Source organism: Trichinella spiralis, assembly GCF_000181795.1.
Source record: "Trichinella spiralis strain ISS 195 chromosome Unknown Scfld2, whole genome shotgun sequence".
NCBI lineage: Eukaryota > Metazoa > Nematoda > Enoplea > Trichinellida > Trichinellidae > Trichinella > Trichinella spiralis.
This window is the reverse complement of record NW_003526941.1, coordinates 10,693,851-10,720,492: the sequence shown is the minus strand read 5'-3', so window position 1 is coordinate 10,720,492 and position 26,642 is coordinate 10,693,851. Positions and strand designations below refer to the sequence as shown.

The 26,642-nt window shown below is 35.4% G+C and overlaps 5 protein-coding genes across 5 annotated transcripts; 3 read left to right on the top strand and 2 right to left on the bottom strand.

Annotated features, from left to right (window-relative positions):
- Window positions 1-97: 97 nt before the first annotated feature.
- Window positions 98-1,983, bottom strand: Tsp_07802 (eukaryotic translation initiation factor 2 subunit 1). The gene is made up of 7 exons (XM_003381216.1): window positions 1,857-1,983; window positions 1,463-1,576; window positions 990-1,218; window positions 804-910; window positions 644-741; window positions 400-543; window positions 98-310 (listed from the first exon to the last, which is right to left on the bottom strand). Exons 1-7 carry the CDS (start codon window positions 1,981-1,983, stop codon window positions 98-100), a joined length of 1,032 nt encoding a protein of 343 aa, XP_003381264.1.
- Window positions 1,984-3,954: 1,971 nt separating this feature from the next.
- On the top strand, window positions 3,955-8,221 carry Tsp_07803 (conserved hypothetical protein). The gene is made up of 5 exons (XM_003381215.1): window positions 3,955-4,066; window positions 5,304-5,446; window positions 6,282-6,402; window positions 6,535-6,646; window positions 7,000-8,221. The coding sequence occupies exons 1-5, from the start codon at window positions 3,955-3,957 to the stop codon at window positions 8,219-8,221; spliced, it is 1,710 nt and encodes a 569-aa protein (XP_003381263.1).
- Window positions 8,222-9,065: 844 nt separating this feature from the next.
- Tsp_07804 (putative LEM domain protein) lies at window positions 9,066-12,387 on the bottom strand. The gene is made up of 11 exons (XM_003381214.1): window positions 12,350-12,387; window positions 12,215-12,239; window positions 10,541-11,816; window positions 10,390-10,458; window positions 10,139-10,240; window positions 9,971-10,073; window positions 9,777-9,912; window positions 9,573-9,667; window positions 9,415-9,520; window positions 9,253-9,331; window positions 9,066-9,199 (listed from the first exon to the last, which is right to left on the bottom strand). Exons 1-11 carry the CDS (start codon window positions 12,385-12,387, stop codon window positions 9,066-9,068), a joined length of 2,163 nt encoding a protein of 720 aa, XP_003381262.1.
- Window positions 12,388-13,693: 1,306 nt separating this feature from the next.
- Window positions 13,694-14,645, top strand: Tsp_07805 (putative dual specificity phosphatase, catalytic domain protein). Its single transcript, XM_003381213.1, has 3 exons — window positions 13,694-13,843; window positions 14,038-14,313; window positions 14,514-14,645. Exons 1-3 carry the CDS (start codon window positions 13,694-13,696, stop codon window positions 14,643-14,645), a joined length of 558 nt encoding a protein of 185 aa, XP_003381261.1.
- A 526-nt stretch (window positions 14,646-15,171) lies between these two features.
- Window positions 15,172-24,332, top strand: Tsp_07806 (putative BRCA1 domain protein). Its single transcript, XM_003381212.1, has 18 exons — window positions 15,172-15,177; window positions 15,628-15,765; window positions 16,938-17,051; window positions 17,156-17,365; window positions 17,599-17,899; window positions 18,078-18,198; window positions 18,295-18,545; window positions 19,047-19,273; window positions 19,594-19,747; window positions 19,909-20,087; window positions 20,158-20,414; window positions 20,686-20,889; window positions 21,209-21,341; window positions 21,412-21,576; window positions 22,014-22,089; window positions 22,405-22,483; window positions 23,174-23,568; window positions 24,196-24,332. The coding sequence occupies exons 1-18, from the start codon at window positions 15,172-15,174 to the stop codon at window positions 24,330-24,332; spliced, it is 3,147 nt and encodes a 1,048-aa protein (XP_003381260.1).
- The last annotated feature ends 2,310 nt before the right edge of the window (window positions 24,333-26,642 follow it).

Here is a 26,642-nt window from a genome sequence, read left to right as displayed (position 1 = left end):
AATAATAAACATTCTCATTTTTAAACTTTTAATTTCTTTTTCTTTCATTCAGTGATAATTACAATAACTTAATCAATTAGGATAACTTTTGAATTTTTCAATCACCATCGCTAGCTGCTTCTTCTTCTTCGTCTTTTTCTCGTACTACGTTGTGCTGCTCTTTGTCATACTGACGGTCCAGACCTGCAGGAGCCACCATCCCTTCGGTTTCTTCATCATCATCGTCGCCCGGCACTTCGGCACTTTCCAATTCCAGCAGTTCCAATTTACGTTTAATATCTTCTTCATCCCAATCGGTAACCACTTTAGGCTGAAAATTGAAGGGAAAGAAAATGAAGAGAAGAAGAACACAGAGAAAAAACAAGATGATCGATCATCGGCTTTGCAGCACAAAATTACAGCTAATATGATTCTGAAGCGCCCATTGTTGCTTTCAATGCTTTCACGGATACGTTCCAGTGTTGCATTTACTGCAGCCAAACCTTCGGTTCGTTCGAAAGTGCTCGTCGTCACCACATACAGAGGTGGTGCGATGAGGTTGATCTGTTGAAATTGATGGTAATGATTTAAAAAAAAACAAACCAAAAAAAATTTATCATTTCATATTTATGGAAAATTAATTTTCTCAGATTTACTACTCTACCTTGATTGGCATCTCTTCTGTTGAACATTTCAAACCTTCAGAGAGCGCTGCTTTCACAGCGTCGATACCATCATAGCCGAAACAACTCACTTCGACATCTGAACCAACGTGTGATAAGCATCATCACTTCCAACTGAAATGTCAATGATGGTTACTTTACCAGCTCGAATTCGCACTGCCTGGGGGGTAAGCCGTTTACGAATATTTTCTAATATTTTCTCTTTTGTCGCGTCGTCAATATCACATTCATCAAGTACGCTTTCGTCACTGTTAAAAAATTTTTTTTCTCATTTTTACGGTAATTTGTAAAACGATACAGTTGTTTTAAAAATCAACGTATATTTACTTGACTGCTTTTTTAAATACTTCATACGAAGCTGCCTTTTTGTTGTATTTTCGGTCAAAGTGCCATGCGGTACGATTTAATAAATCTTCAAGTTGATTGTCAGAATCATAACCAAGTTGATCGGCAACGTGACGTAAGATGCTGTACACAGCTTTCGCTTTGGCAAATCGTTCTTCACATTCAATCAAATCTTTCGTGTATACTCTTCGTTTTGATAAATCAATATATCCTAGAGGTTTTATACATTTTTAAACAAACTATTACTTATCCAGTGAAGATAATTTGATTTGTTAAAATATCAAAAAAAGCATACTGTAATGAGATCTTAAATGACTCAAAATACTGTATTTTTGCAAAAATCACCTGACGTAATTTACGAATAATATCTATTGATAAATGGAAGCAAACAATTTGCCATCTCAATTTGTTAAATAAAGAGAACTAGATAGAATCAAGTAAGTTTCACAGCTTACCTTTATCTTCATCAACACGAATGACAACGACGCATTCACTGCGCCCAACACGAATAAGCTTGTTCACTGATCGAATACGACGGCGTGATAATTCACTCAGCAAAATCATACCTTCTAAAATCAAACTAATGCCTTTACATCAATTGCAATAATCATGGAATCATATGTTATGTCTAGTCTATAAGTATGCTTAGTTCATTCTTGATTCTAAATAATTAATATAAACTAATGTTTTAGACAAGTCTAGAAATGCGTATTCAAATACAATTCCATGACGAATGTAATGTTGTTGAACAGTGACTTCTGGCTAACTAGGTAATGTCGTAGGGTAGTTGAATTTTTTGAAATGAGCATTAAAATAAATTAATTTCAAGCTTCAAAAAGAGTAAGTTACCAATATTATTGTACTCCAGAAGGCTAACATATGCACCCATTTCAGCTATAGACCGTACAGTGACGACAACGGTATCTTCGACTTGAGGATATTTGTCTGCATAGAACCGACAAGAGAGATGCGGCATTTTGTTCCGCGTTTTTTACCTGAAATGCAACAACAGTATGATTGTATTTGTTATTTTTTATTTCTTTGATCTGAATAATTGTAAATGAATTTAAATGAAAATATCAAGTTAAAGACTTATCAGCTTTTCGTTTCTTTGGCAGTCATTGATTACTGTAAATTAATAATGTTCAAGTTTGAAATTTATGCAATGAATGATTACCATTTTCTTAATTCATTCATAAGTAGATTATGAATGTAGAATTTGCACGTTTTCTTTTTTGTCTATATACTTTTTATAATTTTTAGATAATAACGCAATTTCAATAGCTTGGTAGCATTACTTTTATGTTGAATTTATGCCGAAATCTTTACTGATTAGTTGAATAATAATTCGATTTTTTGATAAATCTGTTTCAGTTTATTCAAGCTTATTTTCATACGTTATGAATGTAATTTTAGAGATTTTAATCAGTTTTCGTTTATGATGGCAAACGTATAAATATTTATTATTGCAGACGAATGTATGTATAAGCAAATATTTCAAAATGTCACTGAAATGGTGCTATATAATTTGTAAAACTGACTTAAAAAGAAGAGTAGACGAAATGTATATAAAATGTTTGTTTAATGGATATTTTTCATTTTACTCGTTGAAAGTTTCTTCAATCAATGGGTGAAGGTAAATTCACGGTGCAGTGCTCAGTATGTTATCTGACGAAAATTGCCAACAGTTTAGCAATTATTTTCAACCACACATGAAATTTTAATGAAACTGATGCAGCTGTGAAAAGCACCTGAAAAGATTGTTGTTTTTCGTTTGCTTTAAAGTATAAATAATTGCAATCGTTGAATTCTTTATTCACCGCTTGAAAGCGCAGCTTAAAGACAAATTTGCATATCATGTGCATCTTTATAATAGTTTGTTGTTGTTGTTCTTATATTATAAGCTATAAATTACAGAAATGCTATTTTTTGGGTGTGTATAAATGGCATCAATTTTGATTTTACATTTTACGGTGGAAAGAAGGTAAAATAGCGTTGTTGTTGTTGTTGTTGTTTCTGATACTACTACTTCTGCTGCTTCTACCGCTGCTTGTCAGCTTACCGTTTAAATTAGCCGTGTGTGTGATGGACGTAGCTTGAACCGGTTCGATTTCAACCGAAACGCCGCTTGACGATGACCCAAATCAAGCCCGGTTCTGACCACACCCACTTGTCAACAGTTTAAAATAAATCTCTGTTCGTTCTGTTAAACAGAGACGTTCCACGTTGCACGTTCAGAAAAATTAATTTGTGCAATTGAATTATTGTTGTTGTTATTTTAATTAAAAAATTATTCATCTTCAGTTCAATTACTGTAAAGTATAAAAGGATGCGTAGGTCTCAGATTGGAATGACTGTAGAGAGTCGACGATTGGCGCCCAGTGACACCCTGTTGGCCAGTTCACGACTGTGAACTAGTTGATCAAATGAGCAAAACAGTGTTAATGTCAGGCAGATTTGTCAACTAGCGTGGCAGTATGCAGCTGCTGCTTTGGCGGCGGGCAGGGAAAAGTGTCGTTGCCACTGTGAAGAGTCCTAGAAGGGTCGACGTTGATGATGATAATTTTGCAATGCTGACGACCGCACGGTACCGATCGTCGTATGCATTCGCTCAACTGTTCACTTGGATACTGTGGTCTTGTGCAGTTTCTCAGGGTTCCGCCAATCGCCTCGTTCACAACATTACTCGAATTTTCAACACTGGTGACATATTCAACAATCCGGATGTGACATGCAAGCCGCAGCATTGCTCAGTTTACAACGCAATCTCTTCCAGAAACAGTGGATGCAGTTGCCAATGTCCGCTCAACTATCCAGCCTTTTTACAACACGTGAAAAAATGCTCTGATTCGATCGGTAAATAAATAAATAAATATATTTGTTGTTAGTTAATATGTTTATTGTACAATTTATTTATTTATTTTTTAATATTAAAGATGACTGCCGAATGTTGCATTTTGGAATTTACGGTCAATCCAGTGAGCGGATAAAAATTCCTACTGTTTACTTGCCATTGACTGGTCAAATATTGAACCCGTCTTTGCCACCGGATTGGAAAGGTAACTATGTGAAGAATTTTTGTTTCTCATTTTAATAAATATTCCCCTGTTTACACTAGTGATAAAGTCAATATTTACGATTTGTTTATTTTCAAAATTTTTTTATTTATGCATGATGTTGTGGAAATGAAAATAGTTTTTTATAAATTATTATTTTGGATTTGGGTTTTTCAAAGCAACTGAGAAATGAGCGTTGCTGAATTTGACGTTTGTGATCGAATACAGATTATATTGGGTTGATAAAAATTTTGATCACCGCAACAGCCACCCTAGCCGCTTTACCACCAATGCAACCGGATTGCTTTTATGACGGCAGCATTTTGTCAAAATGTCAACAAAGGTCATACATACAGTGAAAGGGTGTTGACGAAAAGTTGACTGCAAAATTTTAATTTGCCATTTTCAATTCGGCGCCCATAATATACATATATACATCTTTGCATATTTGAATAATTTGTTTTCGAAAAATTTTCCATTTTGTTCAAATTGTATCAGTTTAATTTCACTTTGTTTACTTTTATTTCGTAGTAGTGGTTTTATTATATGTTTTTTTTTCTTCTTTGTGATAGTTCATGCACAACTTCGCCTGTTTATAGTGGAAATTTGTGTCCAGTGTTTTGTGTCAACCGTGTTCGAAGATGTTGAAAATTCAAATTAGAACACTCGTCCAGTTTGGCAATTTTGGCTTTGCAATTGCAATCTTCTTCTTGAATTATATGACATAATAACCGAATATGCAAATCAGCCAACATTATTTTCACCGCTATTGATTTGTGCAGTGTATATTTGTTATTTCTCATCTCAGTGTTGTTTTGGATTGTAAAAAAATTCGGCATTTATCAATTTCATCATTTGGCAATTTCATTTTCTGAAGGTCGATAAGCAGGGCGATAACGCCGTACAATCTAGTCAACAGTTGCACTTGATTTCCATGAAATTTATTCTTCTTTTCATTTCGACGTCATCACTATAATATTTTATGATAAAATTCATATTTTTCTTTTTTATTCAAAAAAAGAATTTTTTTTCAATACTGTTCAAAACGATGTTGATGAGAAGTTTAAAATTAGCATTTTTGTTGATTCATTTGATTCACTTGTTTCCACTACAGTAATACTGCAACGTAATAATGACTAGAAAAGAAGACGAAGATGTATATTTTTCTGTATATTTTTCAAACACCAATATATTGAGCAGTATTTAATTTTGTTTCTTCACTAATTTTGTTTTCTTTTAGCCGTTGGACTGAAGCCGGATGCGGATCAAAATGTTCCTTGCGTGGTCTCGTCCGTCGGATATTTGACTCACAGCGGCTGGATTCCGTTGGAAAATGTCGCTTTGTTCGCCTTGCTCAACTCCAACGGCAACAACTACATCCAAGTTTGTGGACATTTTATTTCACTTTTTTATTATTCGATTTTTTCAATCAATCAATAGAACAATAAATAAGCACGAGTTAATTTGATTAAAATGCTAGCAATTGCAAATTTAATTTTTTTTGTTTCTTCTACTTTTTTTATTTCCTTGTTTTTTTATTTGTTCAGTATTATTACAATGCTTTTGAATTATGAATTGTTCATCCGTTGAGTAAATTTATTCAGTTGTTCGTTTTCAGTGGAACAGGAATTTGTCAGGTTTGGTCAAAACAAGTATTTTTTTTCACTGTTAGCAGGTTTATTTATCACAGCTTTATTTTGCTGTACAAGTTGAGCAACGTTATACTGTTTGTTGTTGTTCTTCGATTTCTAAAGCTTCCTGACAATAGACAATTATTACTCATCAAATTTGCTCACTTCTATTTCACAAATCATTTCCGTTGAAATTTGCATATTATCTTAATAATTTTCCCCCACTACGGTGGTGCTGGGTGTTTTATTTCTCGTTAAATTGCAAATCAATTAATTGTACAATTGTACAGAATAGCGGTTGTCAGTGATAATAAATTAGTTGTTCATTGGCAATATTTAATGCATATTTGCGAACGAATTTGATTCTAATTGATTTTATTTGGAACGCGCTATATTTTCCAGTGCACAACAGTTTCGTGTAATTTTGGAAATAAACTTCCACTTTGAATTTTCAACGTAAGTTGAATTTTGAGTATAATATAAAATCGATTGGAAATTTTTCAAAATAATTAATCTTTAACGATGGTATTTTTTGCACAATTTATTCTATTATAAATATATATATATGTATACATGAAAAATTTCAGTGGCTTGGAAACAAACAAGATCAACTATTTTTGACTGGAAAAATAGTGGAAATCAGTCTGCAATGTCAAGAGGCTGATTCACCGGATTTGTGCGCTGTTTTTCGAGTGATCGGGCGAGATGGTAAGCATAAAAGCTAATATGCGCTAACTAATTTGATTATTACTTTCTGGTCTTTGCTTACTTTGCAATGAATAAAAAAAATGCATACATGTATGTATAATTTTGGTTCAAGTTTGTTTGATATGCTTGCAGTAGAAGCTGCCGAACCTGCCGTGGCGAACAATCAGAAGGAAACCGCCGAAAGGACCAACCAGCTGGGTTTGGTTGTCGGTATTGTTTGTGGTGTAATTTTGACGTTATTCTTGTTGGTCATTTCCGTATTTTGGACAATCTGTTGGAAGCAGCAGAAAGATCGGCTGGCGAAAAAAATTCAACTTCACGTATTATTGCAACAGCAATTGTTGCAAGAAGTAAAAAAAATTAATATTCAAATTAGAAAAAATGTGTAATTTTAATTTTTATAATACTTCTTTTCTCTCAAGCAACAAAATTCCGGCATGATACGTCATTTTCCACGTGCATATCGTGACGGTATTGTCCAACCGGATATTGATCTGTATCAAAATTATCGAGTATGAAAATCGAATTTTTCTGGGAGGGGTTTAGATTTAAATTTTGTTTTTTTTTCTTCCCCGATTAGTCATCGAACAATTACAGTCCGTATTCCACTGACGGACGTTGTTGGAACACTGGCAAGATGCGCCCGGGCGGTGTCGCTTATTCACCCCAACGGCACAAGCTGTACGGCAAAGGCGCCGGCAATGGGGGCGGTGAACCGTTGCCGCCGCCACCGCCCTATTCGCAGAATCGCAAGCGGCTTTACTTCAGTCCGGAATTTTTCGAACCGGAGAAGATGGTCAACCCGCCGCCGAATGCCGAAGAATTTCTGTCCGAAGTTCGCCACATGATCAGCCAAGCCCAGAGTCGAATCAAAGGGCGCCGTTACACCCCGTCGTTGCTGGTCATCCCGGAAGAGGAGCGGTCGATCGCGGCTGAAAGCCGGGCCTCGTCCACCACTGACGAAAAGCAGTCCGTCGGTCGGCTGGACTGTGCCCAGTCGACGTCGGCCGGCCAGGCGACAGAATCCCAGACGTCGGATTCAGCAGTCTCGACCGCCGCCTCGTCATCTGCCCCATGTCAGACGTTGCCGATGGAATACCAAGCCAAATGCCCAAGCGAGCCTGGCTCGTTGGCCGAAAAGCCCAGCCAAGAGGGCGCCTGTTCCTACGTGCCGGAGAAGGTGGCCCAGTGGTTGAACAGGCACGGCGAGACGGGCGGCTATTTGGAAAACGACAGTCACCAGCCGCCGCCGTTGCCAATGGCGGCCGCCAGTTTGGGGCGCCATTCCAACTTGTACAAATATTTCAACGCCCGTCAACAGGCCGCCCGGTGGATGTGCGTCGACGAACCGGAAGAAGGCCATCCGCTCAGGGATCGGAGCATAAGCTGGACGGCGCCGAAGCCGGCGGAGCCCAGCTACGCTCCCGGAGAGGCCGCCGGCTCCAACCAGGCCGGCTTTTACAAGAGGCGTGCTTCTTGTCCAACGCTGACCGACGAAAATCCAATCTGGTCCTACGCCGTGGCACCGGCAGACTTCCGCGTCCGGCCACGCACCGACGCTGATCCCTCTGTACAACAATATGCCGAGGATGCGTTCCCCAGGCGACCGCCCTACGCCACCATGGACGGCGTTTGTTATCCAGTCACGGCCGACGTGTTCAACCGACTTCCCTATGCTCAAAGTCTGCCACGTGGAAAGCGTCCCATTCGACCTCGGTTGCATGCATTTTTCGTCGACGCCGCCCCTGCCGAGACCAACAACCAAAAGGTCGCCAACCCTGACCAAGACCTGTCCACAGATCCACCTCATCAACACTGACAATTTGACCAACGTGAGTGAGTAAGTCTGGTGAGTAGTAGAGTACACTGCTTTTTCTTTTCTTGGGATGGATCGATCCCCTCCTCTTTACCCCATGTTTTTTTTGTCATGCAAATTTAAACTCAAAGCTTGCTATTCATTTAGACCACCTTAATTGCTTAATAATCGACATCCACGAATGTTGTAAGCAACGAAAAAAAGGAAAAAGGTGGATTGAAAAGAAAAAGATTTTCAAGTTCAATATTATGGAACAGTAACTTTTTTTTACAATTTTTCTTTAAAAAATACTTTTGCGGGTAATAATACTTTTTTTGACGGGAGTTGCGTCAAATTGGAGGGGTTCTCTTCTCAAATGAATCCTCGATTCAAATTTTACTTGTATATATTTTATTTTTTCGAATTTACACGGCTCTGATTTGTCATACTGTTTGTTGCATTTCAGTGCAACATGCCCCCAAAAGTGATTCATCAGTGTTGTGCAATGAATGAATAAATAAGTGTTATTTGTATAGAGTGATTTCATTCCGTTGCACATATTGTATACGATTTGTATTCAATTTGAACAATTGAAGCATTTCGGGAAACTTTTATTCTGTAAATATGATCATATCAAAAAATAGATCAAGATATTTAATAAGCTGATTGAGTCTGGGGTTAATGGACAGCTGTGTATAAAAATAAAAATATAAATGTACGTATACATGTATATGTATATATAATATAGTTGAAAGTTTTAAGCACTCATTTTTTAAGACTAATGATAAATAACAAAAAAATTGGATGATTCGTTTGTAAAATGATAAACCAATCAATAAATCGAGCGATTAATTAATTAATTAATTAATCAATAATTATTATTACGTAGAATGGTCGAATAGCGCGGTTTGAAAATACGAATTGGATCACTTGCATTCATCGCTTCTGGGAAACGTTTGTTGTATCGTTCAGGTCGTAAAAATTTCACATATACCAACCGTCCTGAAATTTGTTAACCATATGACAAAACTGTTTCAAATACAAATTAAATATACCGTTAAACCAAGAACCGTGTAAAGTTTTGAATGCATCACTCGCCTCTTCCAAACTCGCCATTTTCATGAATACAACTCCCTGCGAAGAAATAAGTATAGATTTTCTTTTACATATCAGATGACATTTCAGAAAATAGTTTGCCAAAAAAAAGGAGGAAATACCTCTTTTGATGTAGTATCGATAGCCATGTGACAAACGCGTAATTTCGGTCCAAGTTTCTCCAGTATCGCATCTTGAATATGTCTTGGCCAACCGTCTTCAGTTTCTCTGAAAAAAAGAATAGAGAAGATACTGCGCTGCTACACAATGCTCATCTTACAGGTCAGGATCGAACAGCCCTCGGACTTTCAAATACTTGAACATTGGAGAGTGGGGCATGTTCTTGGCCAATTCTTCATCTTGAAACGCATACCCCTGCCATACTTTATTATCATCACTCAACTGATGAAGCGAAATCATGGAAAAAAAGAGTAACGTGAAGAACAACAGAAAGGAAAATACATGGGGAAATAATGAAAATTACGCTCGACGTAGCCAACTGCATCCATCGCCAGACGACAAATTCTTCGCCTGAAATGCACTGGGTTTCTGTTCGAACACGCGAATCATTTTCTGACAAATACTGCACCGCCTTGTTCCAAATTGGCATCATTTCACGTCTGTAAAAAGAGAATTTTATTCGTTTTCAGATTTCCAATTTTCAAAAATCACCACCACCTCTTCGCCAACGGAATCAGCATATCACGCACGTGAGAAATAGGTAAAGGCTTTTGTGTTGTACCTGTGCGCTCGCAATAATCATGATGTCTTCTCAGTATATCTGCAATTTTAATGCACAATATCATAATAAAATAACTTTCTTTTTATTCAGAGATCACAACAAACCAATAATTTTCTCGATCAATTCATAAGTTTGACGTTGTTCTTCGGCTGTGCGTTGCCAACGATATTTGCTGTACCAGATCAGAAACAAAATTAACCCTATCACTGAAATAATGAATGGCAAAGTTGAAAAAAGTTACATTCTTTTTTGCTTCTAATAATAATTGACAGTAGATTAAAAAGAAGAACAGAACTGAATTATAATTAATTCATTTTAAAATTTCATTTCAGTAAACAACAATGAAAACAGTTACCAAAAACAATAACCAAAGCCGGAAGGACCATTCGATTGAATAAGAAGTAAGCGGTATCTTCGAGAGCAACTGAAGATTAGTGTAGAAAAAGAAATAATATAAATAAATTGATCGTGCAGTGTAAAATGGAAAAAAAACTACCAATGCTTACCGACGACCAACGCTGATGTGCTATGTAGATGACGCTTGTTGACCAAAGCTAAGTAGAGCAACAACAAGCCAACCAAAAGTGTCAAAATTCCAATCAGTATCGGCTTGGAACTGTCTTCTGTCCAGTACCAACGAGTTCGACCACCGTGATCAACATCCGAAGCAGCATGCCTTGCTTGACTTTTCCCATAAGACCTCTGGCCCGGCTTGGGTGGAAAAGAATAATACGACTGACCACCCCCACCAGCAGTAGCAGTGGTGGTGTGTGATTCCCGTTGTCGATCAGGGTTGCAAAACGTTGCGAATATTCTGTTCGCCACAGCATCGAACTGACTAAAGGCGGAACGTCTGATTTCACTCAACCAACTTTGCATGCCGTCCTTGTCCGCTGCATGTCCATGTGGAAATTCACCACAATCGGTATTCGATCTGTCGTATGCGTGTTCTGAGAAATGGCGTCGTTGGAAGGGAAATTCCGATAACAACGGCTTTCTCGTCACGTTGATATCACTGTTGTCGTTGTAAGCTTGTGATTGTCGACAAGAAGGCCAGTTGTCGTCTGTCGCTTGTTTCGTGCTTGGATGATGTCTTCCAATTCCGTCCATGTTTGAATCGAAAAAATCCGGCAACTGGGTATTCGATTTTGAAGAATACGGAGTGCTGGTGCGAACAGAATTCGAATCTGTCCATCCTCCTGTTGGGCTGAACAGATCGTTGTTCTCTTTCTTTGTTTTGAACAACGCATCAGTGTTTGCCCCAACGACCGGATGATCCACCCGCGCATCTGTAGACACTGGATATCCGGCCGAGCTGTTGGAAATGATCGGTGCACCGCTTGACCACGGCGTCGACTGTTGACCATGGCGTGGAACCGGTGATTTCTGCCTCTTCGTTTCGACCTTCTTCTCGAACAGAACAGACTGACGGCGGTTCTTCAACTCGCTGCTCGCTGCAGCTTGACTTGGACGAGCAACACGGCTTGAACCCCTCCCACCCTTGCCAAGCGGCGGATCCTCTCCGCCAGATGCTTCTGGCTCGGAACTATTATTGTCCTCAGTTACAGGGGCGGCACTGACGCTGCTCTTCTTCGTTGTACGACGTCGGCTCGAAGTCGTCGTCACGTTCTGATTCTTGTTCAATTCGTTCTTTTTGAATGCTTCAATCTTTTTCATGTACAAGCGTTTCGTCGTGCCGGTCACCGGACCATGGGCAATGCCCAGCCGATTCAGCTCGGCCAAAATCTCTTGCGAATCCATTTCGTCATCACCCATTTTCCTCTGAAGAAAAAACAATATATACATCTAGTGAACAAAACGGAAAAAAATTATCGAACATTATTGCAGCATTTCACGGCAAAACCGTCACCACATACATGAATGATAAGCAACAACAGTACAGTAAATTTAAAAAATATGCAAAATTCAAAAAAAAATAGTTAAAAAAATTAGTGAAAATGTGAATTGAAATGTGCATCGTTTATAATGCAGAATCAATTAACAATGATTTGCAACTGAATTTCAACAGTCAATAACTGAAAAACCTACAGTATGACAACAAATAAAGTCACATTGCAAAAAACAAATCATAAATAGGAGACGAAATGAAGCAGAAAAATAAATAAATAAATAAATAAATGTGTTTATTCATCAACAAAAAATTTATCTCTATTATTGACGATACCACGGCGAACGACTTCGATACTGAAATTAAACTTTTAAGTTTTTATCATTTCAATTTCGCAAAAAATATCAGCCGTTAACCCATTCTATTGAAACAAACGCCAAATAAACTTATTAAAGTGTGTGCAAACCTTGAAGCGGTCGGTACTATAACAAAATTAGAACCCATGCTTTTTGCAACAAGCAATACATTAGACAATATAACGATCAATCAGTAAACTAAAATAAACACTGCATTTTTCAATTCAAAATAACTGACTGAGCGTAGAACACACTTTAACGTATCTAGTAAGTGCATCTAGTCAGTCAACACAGTACAAAATTGGACAAAACAGCAGCATTCGAATAAACGGAGCTAACGAAATTCTGTAAATAAAAAGGAAATGAATTTAACAGCAAACTGCTCTTTGTTGCAACAGAATAATTGTAACATGCAATCGATGAAACTACAACTACACGCAGTATGTTTCAGTATGCAAACAATGGCGTATGAAAAGAATTAAAATTCACTTGAATTATAATTTTGATCAGAATGTTACAAATTAAATCTTTCTTACACTAAAACTAACGAAGCAGCTAACTGATGAAATGCTCAATTTGAGAAACTGGTAATTCGAATTCCAACAATTGACCTATTACTGTAAAACGCTAATTAAGTAAAATTGTTGCTTTGAAAATAGCAATTCATAATAATAAATATTTATTATTTTTATTTATTTTTTCATTACATGGAATTATAAAATCCACATGATTTTTATGATTATTAAACAAAATTTCAGGTTTTTAAAATTATATAAATTATGATAACGGCTTGAAAAAGGTAACAGTTACAGTATAAATTTAAGCTTGACAATTATTATTCAATTATTATTTAAATAGTAAGCATGTGGAGTAAAATTTTAAACAGTTTTTAAAATTATTCTCTCAATTAAAACTTAAGATTAGGAAACAATGAATTGTTACTAAAATTTGCAGAATTAAGAGTGCATCAAAACTGCAATTATAAATAGCAAAATCGGAATCTTGTTTTAATTAGTTGAATGCTTGTTTTGTTTCTAGTTTTTTCTGCTATTACTGGAATAACTGATGATTTGGAAAGTGAGTACAATATGTAATTTATAATATGTAATATATAATATACTGTAATATATATATAATTTTAATAATTCTACTTTACTGAAATAGTATGTCGTTGACCGTTCTTTGAAAGCAATTTACTTTGAAGATCAAATGAATTTTTTGCTGTTTCAGTAATTCAGTAAATTTCTGTTAAAGTACTAAGTTGCTTAAAGATCTTTCGAAATTTCAAGTATGTGTTTTCAGTTTTATCAATTATATAAAATGCCCTTGCGTTTTCAAAATATAATTTGCACAGGATTCTATAGAAATTAACTGATTTTTTTAAGAATTTTGTTCAGGAATTTTTGTTTTATTATATTACAAAATATTAGTATTTTTAAAAGCTTTCGTTTAGAATGGGCCTATTGAGTTGGGCAACGTTTTATTCAACTCTTTCGTACAATTTGCTACGGAATCGTTTAAGCGAAACAGATTGGCCATGGTATAGCAAAATTGATGAAACAGTTATTTTAGGTGCTCTTCCTTTTAAATCAATGATGAACGAGGTAGGTTTTATTTGCATTTTCCATTTTTTTCTGCTGTATATTTGTTAGACTATATGAATGTTTAATAAAATTAATCATGTTATTTGTAATGTTTGTTTAAAAAAACTTCCAAATTTGAATTATATTATTTTGGAATTATTTCGGCGTTGAAAGAATGCTGAAATACTTTACTTATTTATTTAATATAATCATAGCTTATTGATAAAGAGCATGTTGGTGGTGTAGTGTGCTTAACAGAGCCTCACGAAATAGAACATCGTTGGGCAGCAGCAAAAAACGATTGGGAAGCTAGGGGAGTTTCTTATTTCTGGCTCCCTATTCGTGATTTTTGGTATTCTACAAGTTTAGAGAACGTCCGTGAAGCAGTTAAATTTATAGAAGAATGTGAACAATCTGGAAAGAAAGTATACGTTCACTGTAAAGCCGGCCGGAGTCGTAGTGCCATGATTGTAATGTGTTATTTGATGCAGGTATTGTTAAATTTTTGTATAGCGGTATGGTTGTTTCAATGTTATAATTTTTAAAACGAAAAAGATTGTAATTTCTTGTTCATATATAATTATGAAGGTCAGTTTAGAAATAAAGTTAAAAATGCATTATTTTTGTAAATTATTTTTTTATAAGAAGGGTTTTTACTATTTTGCAGTTTTAAAAAAATTTTAACTTTTAGAAACATGGGTGGTACAGTACAGCAGCGCATGCGCTTCTGAAGTCAAAGAGACCACGTATTGTCCTGTGGCATGATCATTGGCTAACTATTGAACAATACGCCAAAACATTCGTATGGGGTGTAAAGCAATAGTTTGGATTTTTATCAATAAATATGTTTTTAAGCAAAGTACAGTCTATAGTAGCTGAAGTCATTTTGTGCAGTACTTCTGGAAATGTTAATCTTATATTATTTTATCTTTTCAAATTAATTTACTGTTGATGATATAATCATTTACTCAGAAATGAGCATTTTTACATAAACTTTTCAAATTATATGGAAATATATCAAATGTTAAGAAATGCGTTTTTTGCGAATTGCATGCCAATCTTATTTAAAAGAATTTATTAAAATCTAGTTTATAATCATAATTTTTAACTTGGTTAACGTGAATATGTTATATAAAACTTAGTTAAAAACTATAAACATGTTAAATTTGTTGTTTCCAAATTTTTCAATATTTTTGTTCCACTCTTTCACTTGTTGTAAATGAAAATTATGTTCTCCTAAAATGAAAAAAATTTGTTTATTTTATAGTCTAAATATTAATGTTGTTTATTTTATTTCGTGGCAAACTGATTAAAACTTTATAATCATTTACAGTATACCTACGAAAATAATGGTTGTGAGCATTTGTGGCTGTTTGTTACATTGGCTTCTGTTATGCTTTAGTTGTTTTTACCTTAAAAAATTTCTTTTATAATTTAATGTAACGGGCTTTTGACAATGAGTTTATTCATTGTAATGATTTTTTATTGCTATGAAGATATATTCCCGCGTGTAATATTAGTGCACGATAGTTTGCTTAAATCAACTAATTTCGTTTCGACGTTACTTTAAAGTGTTTATCACATTTTTATTTTAGTATTTTGAATTGATGAAGTAGCCAGATCTTTCATCAGGATACAGATGCGGTAGTAAAGGTGCTGTGTGTGTGTGCGTGTGTGTGAATGGCACTATTTCAGCAGCTTAAAGTTTATTTGGTTCCACGGACAGTTGAAGAATCGCGGGCAGAAAAAGTATACTTTAAACAGGATAGCTTCTGAAAGTTTATTTTATAATAGCAGATCTTTAGGTTCGAAAGATTTTGACAGAAAATGGTGCTCGTCTGAGTTCTTATTTGACTGATTCAGTCAGTATTCTGATTGCTGATCACCCTGATTCGTCCGAAGTCGGTGAAGCAAGAGACATTTATGACATTCCTGTTGTTGCAGTAAGCATATTTAGTTATATAATTGTATACATATTTATACATTGCTTATATATTTATAAAAAATTGTTTTATTTAGTCCTCGTGGGTTTTTGCTTCTGCCTGGTGTCGGTGTATTCTACCATATGGTGCGCCTGGACGCTTGTTTTCACCAGAACAAAAACAGATTTTCCGTGATTGCGTTTTTTGCCCAACTCAAGTAAACACACTTTTTGAATATATTTTTTCAAAATTGAACAAGTATATTTTTTGGTGCTCTTTTTGATTGATTATACACGAATTCACAGATGAATAGTAACTAAAACATATTTTTTCTAAGTTACCTGCACTGAAATTGTTTTATAATTTATTTTCTACTTGAACATGTTTGATAGTATATTAATTTTGCATACGAACATTTAAAGCAGTTCATAGGTTTCAGTTCTAGTAATTGGGTATATCCTGAATATTTGCATCTTAGTCTGCTTTATTTATTATAAGTTATGTGTATTAGCAATAAATGTTGAAAGTGTTTATTGTTAAATTGGGTTAGGGATGGGTGGGTGATAATTTTTAGCAGTCCTTTTTAATTTGCTGTTAAGTAGTTGAATTTCAAAACATACTTTATTTTTAAATGGTTTAAATTATGCTTTTTTAGTGCATTGGTTTACACTGTTAATGCACTTATTTGTAAAAAAAAACGGAACGTGTTGTATACATTATGATTAATCTGATTGTTTTTAGCATGATTTTTGATGCATGATGAGACTTTAAAATAACAGTTTTCTACTTTGTTGAAAATGTGATATTTCAATCTCATAAAATTCAACAATCTTATGTTACGAATTTTTATGCAGTAATATGGCTTGAATAGCATATTTTTAAATTATTGAATGACTGCGGTGTTTTAAAAATACGTAATTTTGAACCAAAGTCACATCAGTAAAACTTCGCATTTGTTAAATTTTATGCTTGAAAATTGCATAGGTTAGTTTTCTGGTTATTTTGAAATTTATATGTGTATACTTAGTAAGATGATGATTGATTTTGAAAATACAGTCAGTGTTTTATTTTTTCAGTTTTCAATATGAAATTATGATGTTCATGTGATAATCAATGCAGATAACATTAAATTTTATTGTACAAGAGCATAAAAAGTAAAACGATTAGAAAAATTTTTATCGTTTTATTTTTAGATGAGCCGGCATGATGCAAATATATTATGGTCAATTATAGTGTCTTTGGGAGGTGAGTGTGAAAGAGTGCTTACCAGTCGAACAACACATCTCATTAGTTTCTTGATCTCAGGTGTAAGTTTTTTTTTATTTAAACGCATTTTAATTTTAAACATTGTGATTTTGAGCATTTCACAGCTGTTCATTTTTACTGTTTATTTTTGAAATTATTCTTTTAGAACAAATATCGAATCGCATCTGTGAATGATTCGATTAGAATAGTCATACCTCAGTGGGTGGTTGACTGTGCAGAAGCCGGTGAATTACTTTCAGTTGAGCAGTATCATCCCAGTAATTTTGTTCAAGAAAATTCAGCAGATGAAAACGATATGAAAGCGGAACAGGAAATACAAAATCTTGCAGCAACACTGAAAATGGAAGCACAGCAAGTTAGTTATCAGAGTTGAATTTCTTATTTTTAAAATTATTTTTGATTTTAAAATATATTTGTTGGTAGTTGGTTGAGCGGAATCAGACGAATCAGTATCATATGTCACCATATAGTGCTCCATATGGTCCACCGACACCTGTTTGTGGGACTGTTGGACCGACCAATCCGATGGTATCTTTGGATACTGTTCGATTTCATGAATTTATTGAAAATAAGCATGCTGTGTTACAGCACCATGTAGCCATGCATCAGCAACAACATCATGCGGGAATGAATCAGTCGGTTTCGTCGCCGGCGCCTGGTGTCAGTCCAGCGTGTGGATTTAATCCATCAGTTGATCGATGCTATCAACTTAGCCCTGAAATGGGTGCTAATTCTCCGTACCAGCAGATGGGTCCGCGCATTTCCCCTCAGCAGCGTTTTTGGTATTCGAACAACGTACAGCCACCTTTCCCAGTACAACATCAGACCCAAATGCATGGCTCACCGCAGCAAATGCAGATGATTAGGCCGCAACAGATGCCAGTTTCCAGTATGTTTGGCATCTTGAAATTTGCAAGAGTTTGAAAAAAAAACCTAGGCATTTATTTTAGAATTGTGCAGTTTAATACGCTAAATTTATTGCTGATGTTTTTTTTCTATTTAAAGTGTTTGTATGCAATTCTGTTATTAATATTATTTTACTGATTATATTATGTGTGTTTTTTTAGGAAGACAGTCAGATACGCCATTGATGAGTCCCAGTGGAAACGGAAGCCCATTGGGCAGTCCAAATCCAGCATTTATATCTCATTCACAGCAACAGTATTCAGCTTCACCAATGCAAGCTCAGTCAGTTATTTATCATTCTCTAGCAAATGAACAATACCAGTCGCCGCCTCAGCAGCAACAGCAACAGCAACCAAGACAGCAGCAGCAGCTTTATAGTCACCAACAGCAAAATAGTTTTGGTGGTGGTTATCAACATGAAATGCAACTTGTTGGCGCCCCTCAAAGACAAGTTTACATGCCACAACAAAACCAACTCCACCAAAATCATGGTCAACTGATTCAACAACAACAGCCACGTTTCTCTGACAGCACTCCTCCGAATTATTCATCTGCTGCTGAGTACGCTGGAAATGCAGCAGTTCAGTTGCAACAGGCGAAGAAAATGAGTCTGCAGCAGCAACAGGAAAGTTTGAAACAGCAGCAGATACAATATCAACAGCAAGTACAAGAACAGCGCATGCATGCACATCAGATACAGCAGCAACAACAACAACAGCAACAACATCAAATACAGCAACAGCAGCAACAACAACATCAAATGCAGCAACAACAACAACATCAAGTGCAGCAGCAACAACAGCAACATCAATTGCAGCAGCAGCAGCAGCAACAACAACAACAACAACATCAAATACAACAGCAGCAGCAGCAGCAACAACAACAACATCAAATACAACAGCAGCAGCAGCATCAAATACAGCAACATCAGATACAGCAGCAGCATCAAGTGCAACAAATGCAACAGCAGAAGCAGCAGCAAATGCAACAACCACAACAGCAACAAAAACAGCAGCAGCAACCACAGCAAGTACAACAGCAGCAGCAACCACAGCAGATACAGCAAATGCAACATCAGCAGCAGTTGTCTGCGTCTCCGAGGGTTCAGTTTCAGCATCATCACTTTCCAGCAACACCAATAGACGCATCTTTACAAAGGCAGCAGTTTGTTCCAACGACAAGGATGAATCAAGGTTCATTTCCAAATTCAAATCAAATTCAAATGCAAGCTCATTGTCAGCTGAGACCTGGTTTCCAAAGAGTTTCTCATCCTGGTTACGCATTGCCATTGCAGACATCAACTCCAGCGACTATTAGTTTGCCATCCGGCCAGCGACCGACTGTGCCTTCATATCCCGTAAGAGATTTTAATCCTCAAATGCAGCCACAACAACAGCTACAACAGCAGCATCAGCAGCAACAAAAACAACAACAACAACCTCAACAGTTGCATTCCCTTTCTAATCAGCAACAATATCAAGGTATATATTCATGATATGTTATTGGTTATCTTCTATAATAATAGAAATAATTTGTGGAATTCTTTAATTGTGTGGCATTATATTATAAACATATGGAAAGTGTTTTTTTGAAGGTGTAAATTTAGCTTCTGCACCACAGCAAGGGGAAATGGGATTGCATCAAAAGGAACCACGTTTAGTACCGCCAAGTTTGCAGCAGCCCTATCAAGTTATGCAAGTTGCTGGAAGTCAGATTCCAAACGAGCGGTTTCAATCCAGAAATTTCCAGCAGCCGTATTCGCCTAGAATGGGAACAACTTCCTTGAAAGAGTCGCGCAGTGTTCGACCACTTACACAAGCGCTTCCACCAAGTTCATCTGTAGAATCGGTTAAAACACAACCACCAGCGATGCAGTTTTTTGGACACGATCCTCGGGTGGACGGTATTTAACTAATTTATTATTATTAATATGCAACTTACTCACCACAGGAAAAAAATACTGAGGCTTATGGTTATTTTTAGTTCCTCCAGAATTATGTCTTGTTGGTTGTGTTTTTTTGATTGTTGACTACGAACGCACGTTGGACCAAAAGGAGGTGAGCGATTGGCGGATTGTGATCAATTTGCACGGAGGGGATGTGGAAATTATGTACAGCACAAAGTGTACTCATGTGGTTTGCGAATCTCTTCGACATCCTGTTGTCCAGCAGGTAGTAGTAATAAACAGGCAATATTTCAATAGTTATACGATAGATGATATAGCAATTTGAAAACTTTCAGGCGCTCAGAGACAACAAACGTTGCGTTACAGCGCAGTGGTTGAACGACGTGATTATGAACAAAAAGCTTCTTCCTCCTTGGAAAGCTATTCATTTTCCTTCATTTTTTGGTGACAACAAACCTTGCAAGGGAAAAATTTTTGCCGTTAGCGGTTTTCCAGTCAAGGAGCGCTCTTGCCTGAAACAGATGATCTTAGCCGTCGGTGCTCATTACACTGCTTACTTTAGTCGGCACAACCATCTACTTGTAGCGAAAACGTAAATTATTATTATTATTAGATTTCTTTTGTAGATATCTTTTTGGAATCGAGTTATTATTAAGAAAATGTTAGAACGTTTTAGATTTTTCCAAGATTTTGGGCAACGTTACAAATATAAATGCGAAAGTTAAAACTGGACCGATATCATATAGATCGTTATTTATATATTATTGTTAATTCAGCAATTTTTTTTACCTTTGAAATATTATTTATTTGTATGTTTTTGTTTTTGATATTTGCGAAGTGAAATTTTTCTAATGAAATTGCAGATATTGTGGTCCAAAAGTGATGAAAGCGGCAGAATGGAAAATACCTGTGGTGAATCTTCAGTGGCTTACTGAAGTGTTCTTTGGGCAAACAACTGCTTTGCAAAACATTAATAATGCAAAATATCATCAGTTTGTACCAAAAGAGTTGAGCTTACAACCAAACTTTGATCCTTTTCGTATTGATACTGCAACAGCAATGCCGATGTTAATGAGTAAGAAAAAAATTTATTTTTAATTTTCTTTGTAAATATAATAAAATTTTGAATAATAAGAACGGATGATTAATTTTTTATCGTGAATGAAATTTGAGAATGTGATTAATTTTTTTTAAAATTATTCCGTCAGATGCATGGCGAAACCCGGTGCTGTTTGATATGGAAATTTGCAGAAATGCATCGAAGAAACGTTTTCAAATTGAAAATGATGACGGAAAAATATTTCCCCACAAAAGAATAAAGTAAGGAAAGAAAAGTGAAAAAAAAAAGATATATATGCATGTGATGTATATGTTTCGGCTGTGCAGATTGTCACCACCACCAGCGGATGCGGATATTCAGAAACGTTGTGCAGAATTTGCCAAATGTGGGAAGAATGTCGCAGAGGTGCGAATTTGCTTCACCGGGCTTTACCAAGCGGAAGTGAATCATCTTGAAAAAGTTTGTCCAATTGCTGTTGATGATTAATATTTTTTTTGGATTGAAATTTTTTGAAAATACCATTTTTCAGAAGGTGCTCTGGCTGGGAGGTAAGGTGGTGCAGCTGGTGTCAGAATGCACGCACTTGATTACTGCAGATTTGAAGCGCACTCGTAAGCTGCTTGAGGGCATTTCACTTGGCAGATACATCGTCAGTCCAATTTGGATACGCCAGAGCTACAAGCAGCAACAGTTTGTGGGTAAATCTGTTGTTGTTGTTGTTGTTGTTTTGTTTACTATTATATTGTTGTTTTGCAGATCCGGTTGATTTTATTGTTAAAGATGAAGGCAATGAAAAATTTTTCGGATTTAATGTCAAGTTGAGCATTTGGCGTGCGAGACAGAAGAAATTGTTCGAAGTGATTGTTGTTTTTCAAATTAAACTTTTTTCAAGCAGTTGGCTTTAATTTTAATTTTTTATTTTGAAAATCTTTCTCATTTTAGAAGTTGTTATTTTACGTCACGCCCAGTGTTCAACCGTTTCCATCTGTTCTTGGAGATTTGATCAGTACTGCAGGTGGATCGCTGATCCGGCAGTGTCCATCGAGCAGAATGATGCTTCAGTTGAAAGATGTAACAACTTTATCAAATTTTACATATTGAATTCAAATTATGTTTCAAACTGTTCTTCAGATTGGCACTCAGTTTGTGGTCATTGCTTGCGACAATGATTTGCACATTTGTCAAGCTCTTCTTGATGCTGGTGTTGGTAAGTTTGAGTTTATTTTATTTTTTTATTTTATTTAAGTACTTTTTATTGATATGTATTATTTTTTTAGATATTCATTCTGCAGAATTTATTTTGACGGGAATTTTGCGACAAGAAGTTGATTTTCAGTCTTACAAATTGGAAGTTCGCCCCGTAGAACAACAGCCAAGAGCTGTAAAAGTTGAATGAAATTATATTTTGAATATCAAATGGACGGTAAATTGTTGTTTGTTTTATTTATGAAGTGATTTATGGTGAATTTGAATTTTTTGAATAGAAATGTAAATTTTAGAATGGAATATGATGTCGTTTTAGATGGAGCAAGTTTATTGAAGGAAAAAGTTTTTATTGTTCAATTTGCTGCATTCATGTTTGCTTGTAGAAGAGCAGAGAAGTGATTGCTAGTAAATGGACGTCCTATTTTTCTGCCTTTCCCTGAAAAGTTCGAGAAATGTTTTTTTACCTGGCCGTGTGTGTTCATTGGTGCGATTCAGACATTTGCATTTTATCTCGTTGCGGCTATTATTTTTATTGATTTTTTTCATTGATTTGTTTTAATTTAGCGTTGGCAAATGTAGTAAAAAGCATCTTCCTCAAAATCCATTCTTGTATTATTTACTTTTTATAGCGTTATTGATGACGCCGATCTTGGTACTTGTTTCTGTATGACTTGTGTTCACAAGTTCAATTAATTTCAATTTTTTATCAACGATTTGTAGAGTCAATTTTTTATGAAAGAACTGCCTTCTTCACAACTGAGCGAAGATTGTTTGAACTGTGTGTATAGTGTTTTTTAAGATATTTAATAATTTAGTTTTTTTTTTCGAAATTTTTAGGCTTACACCGGATTGCGAAGTTGCTTAAAGTTGATTTGGATCGTGAATCGTTGGCGATTTGTGTACGCTTGATAGAAGCCGGCGTTGATCCGGAGCGCTTGGCGATTGTTTTTTGCGAGATCAGCAATCTTTCCAGTGGAGGAAAATTGCCCACTGATAAAACAGTTTGTTTTGAATTATCATCTTTTTTTTGAGTTTTTTGCCTTTTTTTTCTATGCTTGATGTGTGAGTTGATATGCTTTTTGCAGGGTCCTAAGAAAAATGCATGAACAAGAACAACAACAGGAAGAAGAAAAAAGCCCCGATGATAGCACGGTGACTGGTCTGAAGGTGAAGATTTTGAATTGGAACATGGTATCAACTTGGCAGTGGGATACGCAGGATCCACTTTGCGGCATTTGTCGCAATTCGTTTGATTTCCCATGTCCAGATTGCAAAGTCCAGTACGACCAGTGCCCAATTGCATGGGGCGAATGTACGCACTGTTTTCACGAACATTGCATCACTCAGTGGCACTCCACCCAGGCAGATGTCAAAGATTGTCCGATGTGTCGTCAGCCTTGGGTTAAGTCGGCAGATGTGACCGAAACACCGCCGGGAACACCTGAATCACTTGGAGCTTTCAATTTGTCGCCTTCAACTGGTACATCGTCGTAATTTGAAAAGATTATAGATTTATTATTTGAAAAATGGAAGAACGTATTTGTTTGTTTATTCTTTAATATGTTTCAAGAACAAATTTTCTAGACGGACAGTGCATTTCATCTAATTCACGTTGATTAGCGATTCAGGTTATACATTGCGCATAAAGTGTTCACTTTGGTCGTATGAATGCATTTATTGATCTAATCTCTTTGCATTTTTGAAAACGTGACAAAAAAACTACACTTTTTATGGAAAAATCAATTTCAACAGCATCACTTGATGGAAAACGTTTTGCTTCATTTGTTTTAACCCGTCAGCACTGTTAATACATTTTTAGACGGGAATTTGCCATGGCATCCTTTTTTCACTATCCTTTTTTCTGTATTTTATTGCTATTTGAAATTTACTACTGTAAGATAGCAAGTATACTGTAAGGTAAGCAGGTACATCTGAACAGTACATTAAATTCACTTGCCTATTTATCGCACGATTATAATTATAAATTGGACCAGCTCTTTTTGTTTTGCTTAATAATTACTGACGTAACCTGATCCAAACTGATTAAGGGTTCGTTATTATTATTTTCCATAAGTGCTTCAAATTTTTATTTTTCATTATTTTACAGGCATTGTTTTTGTCGATGAATCATCGAAATCAACGATACATTATGTTGACTCCAAACGAAACTTTGTTCTCTCATTTGAACAACATCAAATTTTAATGAAAAAATGCATACGTGAGCACGTTGTGCATCGAAGATAGGGTCGTATGGATTTTAAATTGTACCTTTGTGCTGCTATTCGAGTTGCATTAATTTGTAGAGATGGTTGTGAAATTTATTTAAAAATTGCCGCGACATCTGTAATGCAATATTTGAAACGGACACATTGTTTATGAAAACAAGTGTTCAAAGCATCTTGTGCCAAGCGATCGTTTTCCGAAAGCTAATATGTATAATATATACAACAAACATTGCTGTACAGTCAAATTTAGATGAGATTGTTTGTTCATTATATACTTTTAGATACTCTATACATGTAGAAAAGAAACAGATATATGTGCAATTGTTATACATTTATTAACAAATATAACTCTGACATTTATGTGGTTTGAAAATCAGCACTACAGATACACGTTATCGAAATGGACAGAATTGAAATCTGTAATCGCAAGATATTAAAAACAAGTTGAAGACGTGAGCATAATTAATTTTTTTAATGATATTGCATGATATAGTATGATGATTTTGAAATTCTGATGAATCTTTAGCAATGAATTGTAGGAAAATAAGTGCTATAAATTAATAATATGCACGACCTTAACACAGTATGATTTGCTAACTTGATTGCCATGCAGATAGAGTCATGAGATTGAAATGCAAATTCTTATGCGACTACTATTTGTTTGCTTTTCTGCTCCATTTGAACGAATTGTAGGCTAACATAACAATGGAAAGAAGTAGCAAAATGAAAGTGAACTTCAACGATCAGATGGACAAAACATCAGTAAGTTGCATTTTATATTGCTTTACAGTTTATCAGAATATAGCGAAGAATAGGTATTGAATCGGTAATTTGCTAATAAAACTGAAAAATACTTTTTCTGTTATTTTAAAAAATTTTACATCTGAGTTAACGAGCATTTTGTAAATAATAATCACTTTAAGATGTTGAATAACCACAACAGTATATAATATGTAAAACATTTCACAGTCTCAGAACAGTGACCGTTTCAAATGGAAAGCATGATGTGACATCGACTGGATGATTAAAATAAGCTTCGTTATAAATTCTAATATGGCGTTGAGTTGTAATGCATTTAATTCAGGTCTAATAACACCACGTGAGGGTTGTTTTTCAAATTATGCAAATCAGGTTTTATTTGAATGACTGCATGGACAGGAACAGTTTTCTGTTTGCTTGGCTGACATGGCATGCGTAACGATCCGATTACAGTCACGTAGTGAGCTACATTTGAAGTAATTGTAGATTGGAAGATGAAGGTTTGTGGAGTTCGAACAAATGCGCTTTTTACTCGCAACCCAGACGAACTTTTTGCGTACTATATTTTCATTTCTTCAAAAAGAATGATTCATCATAATTCTCAACGCCACAAAAAAAGGTGGCCTAAACGATAAGATCGCACCCATTTTGGTGAGTTGCATTTTGCCCCAGTTAATTGTAATTTCCACTAGATATATTCATCGCATGGAGTGAAACAGAATTTAAATCATGGACGGGAAAACAAGCAGGTGAAGTGTGGAAAACAGAAAAATTATTTTAAAATCAAATAAAAATACGTTGTTGTAACAAAATAGGAATAAGGAAATGTAACTTATAAATAAAATTCTGTAACATACTGTAAATTGATTGCCAAATCACTGATAATAAGGTTACACAGTAATAGACCAATCAGAGAAAAGTAAACTTGCATGCATAATTAAAATTTCATTTGGGTGATTTTCTCTGAACTGCTATGGTGCGTAACAAAAGTGCAAATGAAAGAAACAGGATCAAGGTAAAAATTTAATTTCAAAACATATTTCCTTGACAAATTCTCATGAATGTATGTATATTTAAGTATTTAAGCCTGTTTAATTTCAATATGCACAAAAATTGTGAAGCACTTAGGACAAAATTCTCGATTATAAATTGTTCAACGTTGAAGATTTTCAAAAAATTAACATTGTAGTTTGTTATTTTACGTAGGCGACTAGATTTAATTGTAGAATTCGTTGAAGGTTTCAATTTTCACCTGCTTATGGCATTGAATTTTATTGTGAACAGAACAGGTCGAATATCACTAAGCGCTCAGTATTTTCTATTATGCAAGACACCAAAATGCCGTTTTTTGTACACAGAATCATTTAACTTATATTATAACTTTATATTATATTTTCAAAATTTAGATAATCAGAGACATTAGGTAAATTAAATTTTTATGTCCGGTTAATTTTGTCTGTCAGCATCAGCAGTTTGAGTGCCTATATTTTGGTGAAAAGCTTTTTGCGATGAGTTCCATTTATGTAGGAAATTTTTGAATTTTCAGACCTCAATTCAAACATACAAGACT

Excerpts from the sequence above, each read along its gene's own strand:
- Tsp_07802 (XM_003381216.1), bottom strand. The coding sequence starts at position 1,983 with ATGCCGCATCTCTCTTGTCGGTTCTATGCAGACAAATATCCTCAAGTC. Across the intron at positions 1,577-1,856 it reads TCTGGAGTACAATAATATTG|AAGGTATGATTTTGCTGAGT; the intron begins GTAACTTACTCT and ends GTTTGATTTTAG. Across the intron at positions 742-803 it reads GGCAGTGCGAATTCGAGCTG|ATGTCGAAGTGAGTTGTTTC; the intron begins GTAAAGTAACCA and ends ACGTTGGTTCAG.
- Tsp_07803 (XM_003381215.1), top strand. The coding sequence starts at position 3,955 with ATGTTGCATTTTGGAATTTACGGTCAATCCAGTGAGCGGATAAAAATT. Across the intron at positions 5,447-6,281 it reads ACGGCAACAACTACATCCAA|TGGCTTGGAAACAAACAAGA; the intron begins GTTTGTGGACAT and ends GAAAAATTTCAG. Across the intron at positions 6,403-6,534 it reads TCGAGTGATCGGGCGAGATG|TAGAAGCTGCCGAACCTGCC; the intron begins GTAAGCATAAAA and ends ATATGCTTGCAG.
- Tsp_07804 (XM_003381214.1), bottom strand. The coding sequence starts at position 12,387 with ATGGGTTCTAATTTTGTTATAGTACCGACCGCTTCAAG. Across the intron at positions 9,668-9,776 it reads TGCAGTTGGCTACGTCGAGC|GGGTATGCGTTTCAAGATGA; the intron begins GTAATTTTCATT and ends AAAGTATGGCAG. Across the intron at positions 9,200-9,252 it reads ACACGGTTCTTGGTTTAACG|GACGGTTGGTATATGTGAAA; the intron begins GTATATTTAATT and ends AACAAATTTCAG.
- Tsp_07805 (XM_003381213.1), top strand. The coding sequence starts at position 13,694 with ATGGGCCTATTGAGTTGGGCAACGTTTTATTCAACTCTTTCGTACAAT. Across the intron at positions 13,844-14,037 it reads TTAAATCAATGATGAACGAG|CTTATTGATAAAGAGCATGT; the intron begins GTAGGTTTTATT and ends ATATAATCATAG. Across the intron at positions 14,314-14,513 it reads TAATGTGTTATTTGATGCAG|AAACATGGGTGGTACAGTAC; the intron begins GTATTGTTAAAT and ends TTTAACTTTTAG.
- Tsp_07806 (XM_003381212.1), top strand. Across the intron at positions 20,088-20,157 it reads GACATCCTGTTGTCCAGCAG|GCGCTCAGAGACAACAAACG; the intron begins GTAGTAGTAATA and ends GAAAACTTTCAG. Across the intron at positions 20,890-21,208 it reads ACTGCAACAGCAATGCCGAT|ATTGTCACCACCACCAGCGG; the intron begins GTTAATGAGTAA and ends TCGGCTGTGCAG.